Source organism: Prionailurus bengalensis, chromosome A2, assembly GCF_016509475.1.
Source record: "Prionailurus bengalensis isolate Pbe53 chromosome A2, Fcat_Pben_1.1_paternal_pri, whole genome shotgun sequence".
In the NCBI taxonomy this organism is placed as follows: Eukaryota; Metazoa; Chordata; class Mammalia; order Carnivora; family Felidae; genus Prionailurus; species Prionailurus bengalensis.
In genome coordinates, this window is record NC_057348.1 from 26,401,558 (window position 1) to 26,414,979 (window position 13,422).

Genomic DNA, 13,422 nt, shown 5'->3' on the forward strand with positions numbered 1-13,422 from the left:
TCTGGAAGGGGGTACTGGCCAGGCATGTTGAGTTTGGAATTCCCTGAAGAAAGGAATGGTGGAGGAGGATGTAGGGACGGAGAGCTGTCCGAGGAAGACAGTGAGGAGAGCATTATGGGAATATCAGGAGACCGAGTGAGGAGAGCATCGTGGGAATATCCAGTGGAGAGAGAGGAGAACATCTCAGAATCCAGACCCCACATGCTGGTTTCAACAGCAGGGCTGTGAGAGCTGCAAAGCCAGACTGAGGGGGGCAGAGTTGGGCACCTCACAGCAGTATTCCTGGGGGTCATGCCACACTTTCAGTGATGCCTCAGCAAGCTTAACTGCTTGTTGGGAAATTTCAGTGTGATTTTCTTCCAGGATGAAGATGATATGTATGATAAGAGTTAGAACTGGCCGTTTCTTGAATTATTGTGTCCTCAGTCCTGGGGCTTCCACATAAGAGGATCTTAACATCTTTGTATTTTTTCTAACTGTTGATCATTAGTGATAGTTTTGAGGGATTGGTTTATCTTGACAAGGGCCTAGTTTCAGAAAGCAGCGTTGGGTAGATGCAACAATCTTCATAAGAGCTTGGATAGTATATTCAGATTTTAGGAGCTTAGTGTTTCCCTAACTGAAAACATTGGAGAAAGCATTTTCATATTGCTGAATTAAGGGAAAAAATTGTAAGCGGCACTGAGAAGTTTTTTAAAAGATACCAGCAGGAATAGGGTAATAAATTAATGGGTAACTTATAAAGTTAGCATGTTACTTGCTCTTAAAACAGTTCTAGAGAAGTGCAAAGAGCACCAATGGGGACACTGGACCCCCTGCCTTGTGCATAGTGGATGCACAGTGAATCCTGCAGCCAGAAAACCCTGAGAGAAAACCAACAGAGCATGAACCAGGGACATCTGTAGGATTGGTTTGAAATAAAGACCATTCTGTTCGCCAGCCAGGTGACCTGTGGGGCACTTTAAAATTCTTTAAGCCTTAGTTTCTCCATCTTTAAAGTGGGAGAGGGGCTCCTGGGTGGCTCAGTCGGTTTGGCTCAGGTCATGATCCCAGGACTGTGGGATCAAGTCCTGTGTCAGGCTCCATGCTGAGTGTGGAGCCTGCTTCAAATTCTCTCTCTCCCTCTGCCCTCCCCCACTCACTCTCATAAATAAATAAATAAACAAACAAATAAGAAAATACTTATTAAGAAATAAAGTGGGAGAAATGCTTTCTACCTCATAATGTTGTGAGGGATGAGATGAGAGGATGTATATGAACTGCCTGTGTGGGGCGTGGTTTACAGTAGTTATTTAATAGGTGGAGGTTGTCAGTCTTGTATCTTTGGCTGTGATGGTCCTGGTTATTATTGTTGCTATTGTTGTTACAATAATCATTATTTTGGAGAGACCAGAACTTTAGTCTGTCAGACTTGATGGTGTATGAGTAAAATATCTAGGGAAAGGCAAGATTCTTTGAAAGTGTCTCACATTCTGTTTTCTCTTGGAATTCTGCTTTATACCCTGAGATTAAGGTGTTAGAACTTAGGATTCCCAGTTTTCCAAATCAGTGAGAATGTGAAAAGACAGTCGTGACACATTATGCCTTACTCCTAGCCCCCAGACGAGGGACTTTGAGATGCAATGTTTGTTTATGTGGATCCACTGGTGTCTCCTCTATCCAATCAGTCTTCATCCCTGTGTTCAGAGATACAGGCCCTACATGCACAGCTTGGATGCTAACAGGAGGAGGCCGGATGGCAGGCTCAGTCTGGGATGTGAGCCTGTGTGTGTCAGAACGGACAGCTTTCTTCCTAATGGAGTTTCTCTTCGCCCTGCGCCACAAGGCCACGGAGGTCATTGTCCTTAAAACTGGGGTGCCTTGCTTTCACACAACAGATACATAAAACGAGTGCAATTTTTTTTTCTCTTTTTCAATCTTTTTCAAGAATTCGGGCAATAAGCATTGTCAAGCCACAGATATTTGCCTGGTACTGTTTTAGGTTCTGGGAACATGTAACAAGGAGTAAGATTCTTGAGGGGGCAAGCCAGATCCTACTCTTTAATTGCCTGGTATAATTTGAGAAATGTTTTAAGTCTGAGTAGGAGAAGACAGAAGAGGTGATTTGGATGAGTGTTCTTATTTAATAGTTGAGGAAACCAAGCTCTCTTCCTGGTAGAGAGGCAGTGGGAATGTGCCCCCCCTCAGCCTGGTTGGCGCCTGAGCCATTCATGTGTCACCATTATGATTTTCACCAGACCTATATATCGCCTACTTTGCATTTTTCTTTAAATTGACTCCTTTTAACTTAATTTAAAAAATTAATTTTCATAAATTGAAAGCATCCCTCTACTTGCTAGATGGAATGCTGGCCCATTCACGAAGGGCTTAATATTAGATCTTAAAAAAAAATAAGGAAGGCAGGAAGGAAGGAAGAGGAAGGAGGGAAAAAAATCAACGCAAAGAAACCATGTTATTAAGTAGCTAGTTACTGTTGCTTGCAGGAGGGGAAGGCTTAGAGAGGTGTTTAATAACACCATACTGAGAATTTCTCTTTGACCTAGACAGAACTGAATAAGAACTGAAAGCTGATTTCTCTGTATGCGTGTCAGTGTTATGTTACCCAGTTAATGCTGTGTAGCCCTGAGCATTATTCAGTATTCTCCTGCTCCCTAACGTCATCTTGCAAGCAAACATCAATTGTATGGGCCCCATCCTTTGGGAAATTCCACTCTCCACCCCTTAGTTGACTTTCAGTCATTGGCGGTTCCAGGTTCACAAGGTTTCAGTTTTCCTGTCTCCAGACTCTCCTTTGGGTACAATAGAGTATCCTATAAACAAACCTCAGCAGGGTAGGAGAGCTTCCTTTTTAAAGAAAGGCTGGGGTAAGTCCTCTTTAAAATGAAGGATGATGCAGAGGTAGGGATCGTCACTTCCTCCTTATGTATACTATGTGTATAGAAGAGTCAGAAAGCATTAGTTTCGGGGCACCTGGGTGGCTCAGTCAGTTAAGCGTCCGACTCTTGATTTCGGCTTAGGTCATGATCTCACTGTTTATTTTGCTTTAACAAAACAGAGACTGCTTGGGATTCTCTCTCTCCCTCTCTTTCTGCCCATCCCCCCTTATGCATGCTCTCTCTCAAAAATAAATACGTTTTTAAAAAAGGAAGGAAGCAAGCAAGCAAGCAAGCAAGCATTAGTTTCTTCACCCAGGGCCTGTCCATATTTGACCTGTTCAGGGGAAGTGTACAACAGGCTTCTCTATAAGTCCATGCCTTTACTAAATTCATCAGGCTAGGGGTGCCTGGGTGCTAAGTGGGTTAAGCATTTGACTTCTGCTGAGGTCATGATCTCACGGTCTGTGGGTTCAAGCCCCGTCCGTGTCAGGCTCTGTGCTGATCTTGGAGCCTGTTTCAGATTCCATGTCTCCTTCTCTCTCTGCCCCTTCCCTTCTCAGGCTTTGTCTCTCTCTGTCTTGCAAAAATAAATAAAATGTTAAAATTTTTTTCCTTTAATTGATCAGGCTCTACAAAAACTCCCAATTGAAGTTCATTCTGCAATTAAATGGGAGGTGGAGCCAGTTAAAACTTTCCCCCAAAGTGATGGAGAGGTCCATAACAGGCATTGGCAAAGCCATGATGCCTCTTTTTGATGATTAGACCTTGGGGCTACCATCCTGTGTCAGGGTCAGTGAAATAATGGCTTTGGGCATAAAATGTTCTAGTTCCTAGTCAAAAGGAACATCACATAATTAACCTCCTGCAGCTCAGGAATCGGAATTCATAGTAACCCTCAGCAGTTTTTAGGGACTTTGTGTGATTTGGAAAAGTCCTCTTGAAGGTGACAGTTCCTATTTTCATTGACTCCTTTGTGACCAGTGTTCAAACAGATTTCTAAAATTCTCTTCAGTCTGAAAGTAATTTGCTTACCCCTTGACAGTGAGGCCTTTTTAGCATGGTAAATTGTACCCTGCGTTAAATAGGTGACTCCTCCAGGGAGTTTTGTAATTACTGAAAGAAAAAAGTCAGCTCTCTTACAGCATCATTGGGAACGGTTGATTGTCCCCAAAACAAACAGGACTGAGCCCATTTTGTAACTTAGTTTTTCATTCATTCATTTGCACCATATTTGTGTCCCGTACTATTCTTGGGGCGCTGGGAAAGAACATACGGATTGGCCTGACCCTCAAGGAGCTCTAGTTCTAGGAGAAAGCAGGCCAGTGACTTAAGTGTGCTGAAAAGTGTTTATAGTGATTGAGAAGCTGAGAGCCCAGTTGAATCAGAAACACAGACAGTGCTTCTGCCCCTGAGAGGGCTTTCATTCCTGCGGATTCAGCATGGTACCCACAAAGAGCTTGTGCGTGTGACTAAGAACCATCTAACCCACCTATATATTCGTCTGTCTCCTCTACTTCCCCCTAGACTGTGAGGGGCTCGTTTCACCAACCCCTTGTAGAGGACAGAACATAAATGGAGATGCCATAGCTTCATGGAGAAATTAGGAGTGATGACAAGTGTAGGTATTTAACAGCAGAGAGCTTATGAAGATTGAAAAAAAGGCCATTAAAAAAAAATTAGACAACGTATAGCATGGTGCAGAGGGGGTGGGTCCAAGGAGAAACCTGTTTTGTAATCTTGATTCAACCGGCTGAGTGACTTTGGGCAAGTTACTTAGCCTCTCTGTGCCTGACTTTTCCCAGCCTATAAAATGAAATAAAGCACCTTGCCTGTTTGACAAGGACTGGTGTGCTATACCAAGGGTTGATCACTTTCTGCCAGCAGGCCAAAGAGCCTGCAGCCTCTTTCTAACAAAGTCTTGTTGGAATAGTCACTCCCATTTATTGCATGCTGTGTCAGACCTGCTCTCGGAGCTGGGGACACACGATAGTCCCTGCCCTCCTGGTGCTCCCATTCTAGCCTTCAGATGTGTTCATCTAGTCTTCAAGAAGACCTCAGAAAGTACAATGCAAATTCTACCATTTTGATTTGTTCCCTCTTAACTTTTTATTGTATGGGACTTATTTTTGAATAGGCTATTATACATATATGTGATAATAACCAAAAGGTTTAAAAAGGTACATGGTAAAAAAACAAGTTTTCCTTCTATCCTTAACACCCCAGCTACTAGTTCCCCACCTTAGATGAACTGTTACTGATTTGTTAACACATCCTTTCCGTGATAGTAGCATTCACGCGCACGCATAGATGGTTTCCATTTCTGTCTGTCTTTTAGGTTCTCTGTCCTAAGTTTTAATTTTTATTTATTTATTTTAAAAGTTTATTTATTTATTGGGGGGCAGGGGTAAAGAGAGGGAGAGAGAGAAAATCCCAAGCAGGCTGTGCACTGCCCGATGTGCAGAGCCTGATGCAGGGCTTAATTGACTAAGCTACCCAGGCACCCCTTAACTTTTAATTTTTAAAAATTGCAAACTTATAGAAAAGCTGAAAGAATATTACCATGTAAGCTTCACCTGGATTCACCAGAGGTTAACATTTGCCACATTTGCTTTAATGTTCTCTCTTTTCCCCTTCCCCAGTGACTTTTTTTTCTCAATTTTTAAAAGTGAGTAGCAGAAATGAACATTGAGTAGCAGATATCACTATTCTTCACCCCTTAATACTTCAGCAGACGTCTCCTAAGAGCAAAGATTTTCTACGTATAAACGTAACCACAATTTTATCACACTCAAGAATTGTGTCACTGATACAGTAATGCTATCTCATATCTGTTCTCAGATTTCCCCCATTTGTTTTAATAACATCCTTTATAGCTTAAAAAAAATTCAGGATCCTCTCAAGGATTCTTTATTATATTTGGTTGTTATGCCTATTTAGATTTTTTGAGCACTTGGTCAGCTTTTGTTTCCTCCTGACTTTAATCCTCATTCTGGGTCCTTCTCTCTTCCACTTTGCCTTTTCCCCTTTTCTCTTGAGACAGAGTTTCAATGCTGTCACTCTCTTTAGCCCTGCAGGTGTCTGCCAGCCTTAAAGAGCAGGATGGATCTTGATGTGGTCAACATGTTTGTGATCGCAGGTGGGACGCTGGCCCTCCCCATCCTGGCATTTGTAGCCTCATTTCTCCTTTGGCCGTCAGCGCTGATAAAGATCTATTACTGGTAAGTTAATTTTATAATTGAAGTATTCAAGAGTATCATAATAATAGTGTCATCTTCTCTGGTGTTGACTTTTGCCCTTTTGGTGGTGGTGGTTCAACATTTTACCATGAACTATTTCAAATATACAGAAAAGTTCAAAGATGTCCTGTTTTGAGTTTGGGGAGTATTCTTGAAGAATTGGTGGTAACTCCTCACCAGGTAAATTCTTTCTGGTTTCTGATAGTATCTTTGCCTGGGAGGCTGCCCTCACTCCCAAAGTCACTGATTCTGTCTGCAGGCAAGAATTGTGCATGTTTATGGGAGCTCCTTTGATATTTTCTTGGTCATTGGATTCTTAAATTTTTTTGTTTATTTATTTTTGAGAGAAAGAGACAAAGTGTGATGGGGGAGGGGCAGAGAGAGAGGGAGACACAGAATCTGAAGCAGGCTCCAGGCTCTGAGCTGTCAGCACAGCGCCTGACAAGGGGCTCAAACCATGAGCTGCGAGATCATGACCTGAGCCAAAGTCGGACGCTTAATTGACTGAGCCACCCAGTGCCCCATCTTGGCCATTGGATGCTAACCCAGTGATATCCTGACAGGTGCAGAGATGTGCACTGAAAAATGAATTAGAAAGACCAGGGCCAAGGAGATGGCCTGGGTGGGACAGAATGGTTTTAGATATGTTCTAAACATGTTCATTAGTAAAGTGACAGAAAGAAAAAGAAGTTTCCAAAATTTTTATCATTCTTGTACCATCTTTATGATTCTTGTCCTATCTGTATAACATCTCTACTTTCCTTTTGTATTTTCTTTAGAGTTAAGTCCCTCTTTTTACCTTAAATCAATTTAAGAGTGATCTCAATCTCACTACTGTAAAGCAGAAATTTCTGTTTGCTGTACTTGCCATAAATAGTAAATTAATATTAAAAAATTAAATAAGCACAATGTCCTTAAACAGTGTTTTAATTCTACCCTGCCAAAAATATGGCCACTCCTTTCTCTTTGTTACAAAGTCTAGAGAGGTGTGAAAGATACGGCAGCCCAAACACAGCCTTCCTCGCTGATGGAATCAGAAGATTAACAGTGAAGGGAGGTTTGCTTTCTCATGATGGGCTTCAGTGTTTTTTCATGCCATGGTCCATTTACCAAATAAAATCACCCCTCGTGCCCAGTGGTTGTGTCCCCTGGTGAAGGCAGTACTGAAATAGACCTGGTTCCTCTTTGTGCCGCCGGGAAAAGTGAAGCACAAGGAGATTTAACCAGGACCCTGGTGGTTAGAATTGCCTTCCAGGCACGGAGAAAAGAATGCAGGGAGTTGAGCTTGTGCCCTTTATCTGCTCTCCTTTCCGGCTCCCTTTTGTTTCATTAGCGTGTGGAATTTTCCGCCTGCCAGCCAGGCTCTGATCCTTGAAAAGAAGCTAATTGAACAGAAGGGAGCTTTTCATCCCGTGCTCTCCATCTCCTTCTTGGAGGAGGGTGCAGTGGTGGTGACCCTTTCAGAGGGTCACCCGGGACGTACCTCTGCAATGACGGAGCTGAGATTCTGGCCACTTAAGTGCCATTGCCCTGCAGCATTGACAGCAGGGTTCCTTTGGGGCTAAGGCTCCCGTGTGACCCCTGACAAGGAGAGGCCAGGGTCGTGTACCCCTTGTGGCCCTGCAGAGGCACCATGGACCTCCACACACAAATGCCATCTTTCTTAAATCAAGGCAGAGAATGCAGTTCAGTGATGTGGCCTGTAACCATGGATATGGCTACATACAGAGGTGTGATTATATAAAGGCTAATTCCACCCACCACGTGCAGAAATCCCCCTCCATGCCGCATAGTCCCTCAACCTCCAAACTCCTTCAAGGAGAGGGCTTTTCAGGGTCAAGACGGTCAGAATAATTTTGACATTTGACCTCATAGCAAATAATTCACTTTTTTATTGAGTTATAATTCACATAATATAAAAATCACCATTTTAAAGTGTATGTAATTCAATAGTTTTAATATATTCGCAGCGTTGTGGTGCCTGGATGGCTCAGTCAGAACAGCTTGCGACGCTTAATCTTGGGGTCGCAAGTTTGAGTCCCACGTTGGGTATAGAGATTACTAAAAAAAAATAAAAACTTAAAAAAACATATATCTATTCACAGGGTTGTGTACCTGTTACCACCAAATAATTCCATAGCATTTTCATCTTCCCAAACGGAATCCCCATAACTGTTCACAGTCACTCAGAGTTTCCCCGTCCCTTCATTCCCTGGCAACTGTAACTGTTTTCTGTCCCTTTGGATTTGCCTGTTTTGGCCATTTCATATACATGCAATCATACAGCTTGTGGCCCTTAATGTCTCATTTCTTTCACTTAGCATGTTTTCAAGTTTCATCCATGTTGTAGCATGTATCAGTACTTCATTCATTATTATGGCTGGATAATTATCCATTGTATGGTTATACACATATTATCTATTTAAATGGATATTTGTGTATTCCCACTTTTTGGCTATTGCGAATAATGCCATATAGCAAATAATTCATTTTTATTAACAAATAATACCAGTAAAGCACTGAGAGGCCCCACAGAGCAGAACATTCAGTCTCTTATTAAATGACAGTGCAGGGGCGCCTGGGTGGCGCAGTCGGTTAAGCGTCCGACTTCAGCCAGGTCACGATCTCGCTGTCCGTGAGTTCCAGCCCCGCGTCAGGCTCTGGGCTGATGGCTCGGAGCCTGGAACCTGTTTCCGATTCTGTGTCTCCCTCTCTCTCTGCCCCTCCCCCGTTCATGCTCTGTCTCTCTCTGTCCCAAAAATAAATAAAAAAAAAAAAATGTTGAAAAAAAAAAAAAAAAAATAAATGACAGTGCAGAGGCATGTGATCTTAAAGCCTGCTCATGCCTGTCACTCGGCTTAGAGCTGTAGCCAGAGGACAAACACAGTGCTGCCCTTTATTTTATGTACTCAGGCACACAGGCCAAGAAGAAACCCGGCTGGTTGGAGAGAATGAAAATCCTAGAAAACCTTTTGGTTCATGCCAGGTCATGTTGGAACATGGGGGTTGTGATTATGGTACTAGAACCCATGATGCCATTGCGGAGAGCTGTCGGAAATCCTGTGAGTTGCTCCTCCCGCCCCACCGAAATGCACAGCCTGTTTCCTTCAACTCACCTCATTGCAGGTGACATTTACACAGTGGGTGTCATAGGATGAACAGCTTTACCGTGAGTCACTTATGTTCCTTAACCACAGTTATTTCCCCAAATGCCTTTAGCTGCTCAGCTGCCCATAATGACCACGGATGGATTCACTCTGCAGAGCTAGGTCAGCCAGGTTAATTGTCAGGGTCACTATGTGAACAGGAACAGCAGGCAGTAGAGGTAGCTGGGCGTCCCAAACACCCCAAGCTGCCCTGCCAGATGCCCATGAGGGTGTGGTGTAACCATCACAGCAGGCTGTCTCCTGGACTTCTCCCTGGGGTCTTCTGAGCCCCTTAGGGAACAGGAACAGGCATCCCCCGTAGACCATGGCTGGTCTTCAGAACAGCTCTATGACTCAGTGTCCCTGGAGCATGACGAGCCTGTCTGCATAGTGATGTGGACCATGGTCGCCCCTGTAGGAGGCATCAGATGCTTTGCTTTGAGTCAGCAGAGGACCACAATTAGAGGGGCTGGGGCCACTGTGGGTGACATCAGAGACAGCTCTTATTTTCATCAGGCCAAATATTAAGACTGTTCACAGGATGAAGGAGGGAGAGATCTTTAAAGATTTTTACTTCCCAAAGAAACTCAGTTGTGAAAGGAAGATAAGGAATTATAAATATAAGAGAAAAAAACGGACAAGAATTGAAAAAGAAAACTAACATTTTTTGCAGATGACATGATTGTGTTCACAGAAAGTACAAAAGAATCTATAGATAAGTTGTTGGAATTAATAAATATTTGGCAAGATTGCTAAATATAAGGTAAGTAAACAAAAATCAGTTATATTCTTATATGGCAGCAACAAAAACATAGAAAATGAAAAAAATTGTAATGATACTAATCACCATTGTATCAACAAATACAGAATACCGAATTTATCTTAAGAATAAATCTAAAGAACAATGTAGAAGGCCTCTGGACAGAAAAATACAAAGTACTAGAGAGATTCTGAAAGACCTAAAGTAATGGAGATGTAGACAGTATTTGTGAGTTGAAAGACTTTCTATCATAGGGATGTCAGATTTCCCTGAAATGATGTATAGATTCAATGTACACCCATTTAAAATCCCAGCAGGGTTTTTTTTTTTAAATGTAATTTAATAAACTGCTTCTTAAATGTATAAAGAAAAGTAAAGAGCCAGTTGAGCAAGAGTCTTTGTCCTCTTTAAAAAAATTTTTTTAACAGTGTGCCTGGGTGGCTCAGTTAGTTGAGCGTCCGACTTCAGTTCGGGTCATGATCTCACGGTTCATGAGTTTGAGCCCCGCATTGGGCTGCCTGCTGTCCGTACAGAGCCCACTTCGGATCTTCTGTCCCCCCCCTCTCTGCTCCCTCCTCTCTCAAAAATAACTAAACATTTTTTAAAGTTTATTTATTTATTTTGAGAGAGACAGAGAGAGTGGGGAGGGGCAGAGAGAGAGAGAAGGGAGAGAGAGAATCCCGAGCAGGCTTTGCACTCTCAGCGCAGAGTCCGACACCAGGCTTGATCTCAGGAACCGTGAGATCATGACCTGAGCCACAACCAAGAGTTAGATGCTTAACCAACTGAGCCCAGAGGTGCCCCAAGCAAGACAGTCTTGAAGAAGAACAATGCTAGATGATTTACATGACCAGCTGTCAAACCTAATTATAAAGCAACAGTAAGTCCAGGCTTTGTAAAAAAGGCATAAAGAGGGGCATCTGGGTGGCTCAGTCGGTTAAACGGCCGACTTCAGCTCAGGTCATGATCTTGCAGTCCGTGAGTTCGAGCCCCGCGTCGGGCTCTGTGCTGACAGCTCAGAGCCTGGAGCCTGTTTCAGATTCTGTGTCTCCCCCTCTCTCTGACCCTCCCCTGTTCATGCTCTGTCTGTCTCTGTCTCAAAAATAAATAAATGTTTAAAAAAAAAAAAGGCATAAAGAAGGAAAGGGGCATCTGGGTGGCTCAGTTGGTTGAACACCTTGATTTCATCTCAGGTCATGATCCCAGGGTCATGGAATCGAGCCCTGCACTGGGCTCCATGCTCAGTGTGGAGCCTGCTTGAAATTGTCACCGTCTCTCTCCCTTGGCCCCCCCTCCCCTGCTTAAGATCTCTCTCTCTCTCTGTCTCTCTCTAAAAAAAAAAAAAAGAAGAAGAAGAAGAGGAGGAAGAAGAAGGACAAAAAAACCCAGTGGGACAGGAGAGCGCAGTGACAGATGCACATAGATACAGTCTCTTGAATTATGATAACGGTAGCACTGCTTTGCAGTGGGGAAAGGGGGCTGTGTCAACTAGATATCCATCTGGAAAAAAAGTTAATCTTGACCTCTTTGGTAGGCAAAATTACAACAGCCCCACAAAGATCTACCTCTCTAATCCCCAGAACCTGTGAATATGATGGCAAATCATTTCCATAGTTCTGTTGTATACAATTGACCTAAAGATAAGGAGATTATCCAAGGAGGCCTGATTGAATCATATCAGCCTTTAAAAGTGAAGGGGTTCAGGGGTGCCTGGGTGGCTCATTCAGTTGAGCATCCGACTTTGGCTCCGGTCACGATCTTGCACTTCACAAGTTTGAGCCCTCTGTTGGGCTCTGTGCTAGCAATTCAGAGCCTGGACCCTGCTTCAGATTCTGTCTCCCTCTCTCTCTGCCCCTCCCCCACTCACGCTCTGTCTCTGTCTCTGTCTCTGTCTCTCTCTCTCTCTCTCTCAAAAATAAACATTAAAAAGTGAAGGGGTTCAAAGCATGAGAAAGATTCAGTGCTATGGCTAGTTTGAAGTCGGAGAGGGCCCCAGGAGAAGGAATGCCAGTGGACTCTGAGAGCAGACAGCCCCTGGCTGGCAGCCAGCAAGGCAGCAGGGATCTCAGTCCTAAACCACGAGGAACTGAATTCTGCTAATAACCCAAATAAGCTTAGAAGCTGATTCTTTCCCAGAGCTTCTAGATCAGAGCCAGCTGATGCCTTGATTTCAGCTTTGTGATACCTTCAGGAGAGAACTCTGGTAAGCTCACTCCTGACCCATAGAACTGTGAGCTAATAAATGAGTTTTTTTAAGCTGCTCAACTTGGTAATTTGTAATGTAGCAATAAAAAAGAATACGGCCTCATCTGCAACCTTGTGCCATGCACAAAAATCAAATCCAGGTGGATTATAGATCTAAATGAAACAAGCTTTTATAAGAAAACATAGAAAAACCATGGGGTGCCTGGGTGGCTCAGTTGGTTACACGTTCACCTGTTGACTTTGACTCAGGTCATGATCTCATGGTTCATGGTATCAACCCCACGTCAGGCTTTGCACTGACGGTACAGAACCTGTTTGGGATTCTCTCTCCCCCTTTCTCTGTTCCTCCCCACTCATGTGCTCTCTCTCTCAAAATAAATGAATAAATATTTTTTAAAAAAGAAAACATAGAAAAACCTCACAATAGGGGTATTAAAATGGCCAGTAAACATATGTAATGGTGCTCAACTTCACTGGCCATAAGGGGAATTTAATAAATTAAAACCAAAATGAGATGCCATTTCACAGCCACCAGGACGGCTGAAGTGAAGCAAGCTGACTATAATTCCAAGTATTGGCCAGAATGTTGTATTAGCTTCCCAGAGCTGCTGTGACAAATGACCACAAACCGGGTGACGTAAAACAACAGGAATTTGTTCTCTCACAGTTCTGGAGGTTAGAAATACTAAATCAAGGTCTTGGCAACATTGGTTCTTTCTGGAGGCTCTGAGGGAGAATCTGTTCAGTGGCTCATCCCTAGCTGCTGGTGACTGTAAGAAATCCTGGGCATTCTCTAACTTGTAGATGTGTTCTTCATGTGTAGATGGGTCACTCCACTGTCTGCCTCTGTATTTCACATGGTGTTCTTCCCTCTGTGTGTTTCTGTGTCCAAATTTCCTTCTTTTTATAAGGGCACCAGTCATCTTGGACTTGGGCCCAACCCTAATCCAGTATGACCTTAACTCAACTTGATTATTTCTGGAAAGACCCTGTTTCCAAATAAGGTCATATCCATAGGTTCCAGATAGACATGAATTTGGGGAGAATACTATTCAACCCAGTGCAGATGTGAAGCAACAAGAACCTGGCATATTGTTGATGAAAGTGTAAATTAGTTCATACTAATTTCATACACTTCACACTTCATACAACAGAAGTGTGTATATGTGTGTGTGTGTGTGTACATATATATATATATA

The 13,422-nt window shown here is 43.1% G+C and overlaps 1 protein-coding gene across 2 annotated transcripts in view; it reads left to right on the forward strand.

Annotated features, from left to right (window-relative positions):
• Window positions 1-13,422, forward strand: part of ABHD6 (abhydrolase domain containing 6, acylglycerol lipase) — a 53,212-nt gene that overhangs the window by 13,968 nt on the left and 25,822 nt on the right. For both annotated transcript variants that reach the window (XM_043587762.1, XM_043587763.1), the window contains exon 3: window positions 5,943-6,094. In XM_043587762.1, the coding sequence (XP_043443697.1) occupies window positions 5,976-6,094 (119 nt within the window). In that variant the 5' untranslated portion in view covers window positions 5,943-5,975. The remainder of the gene's footprint in view (window positions 1-5,942; window positions 6,095-13,422) is intronic.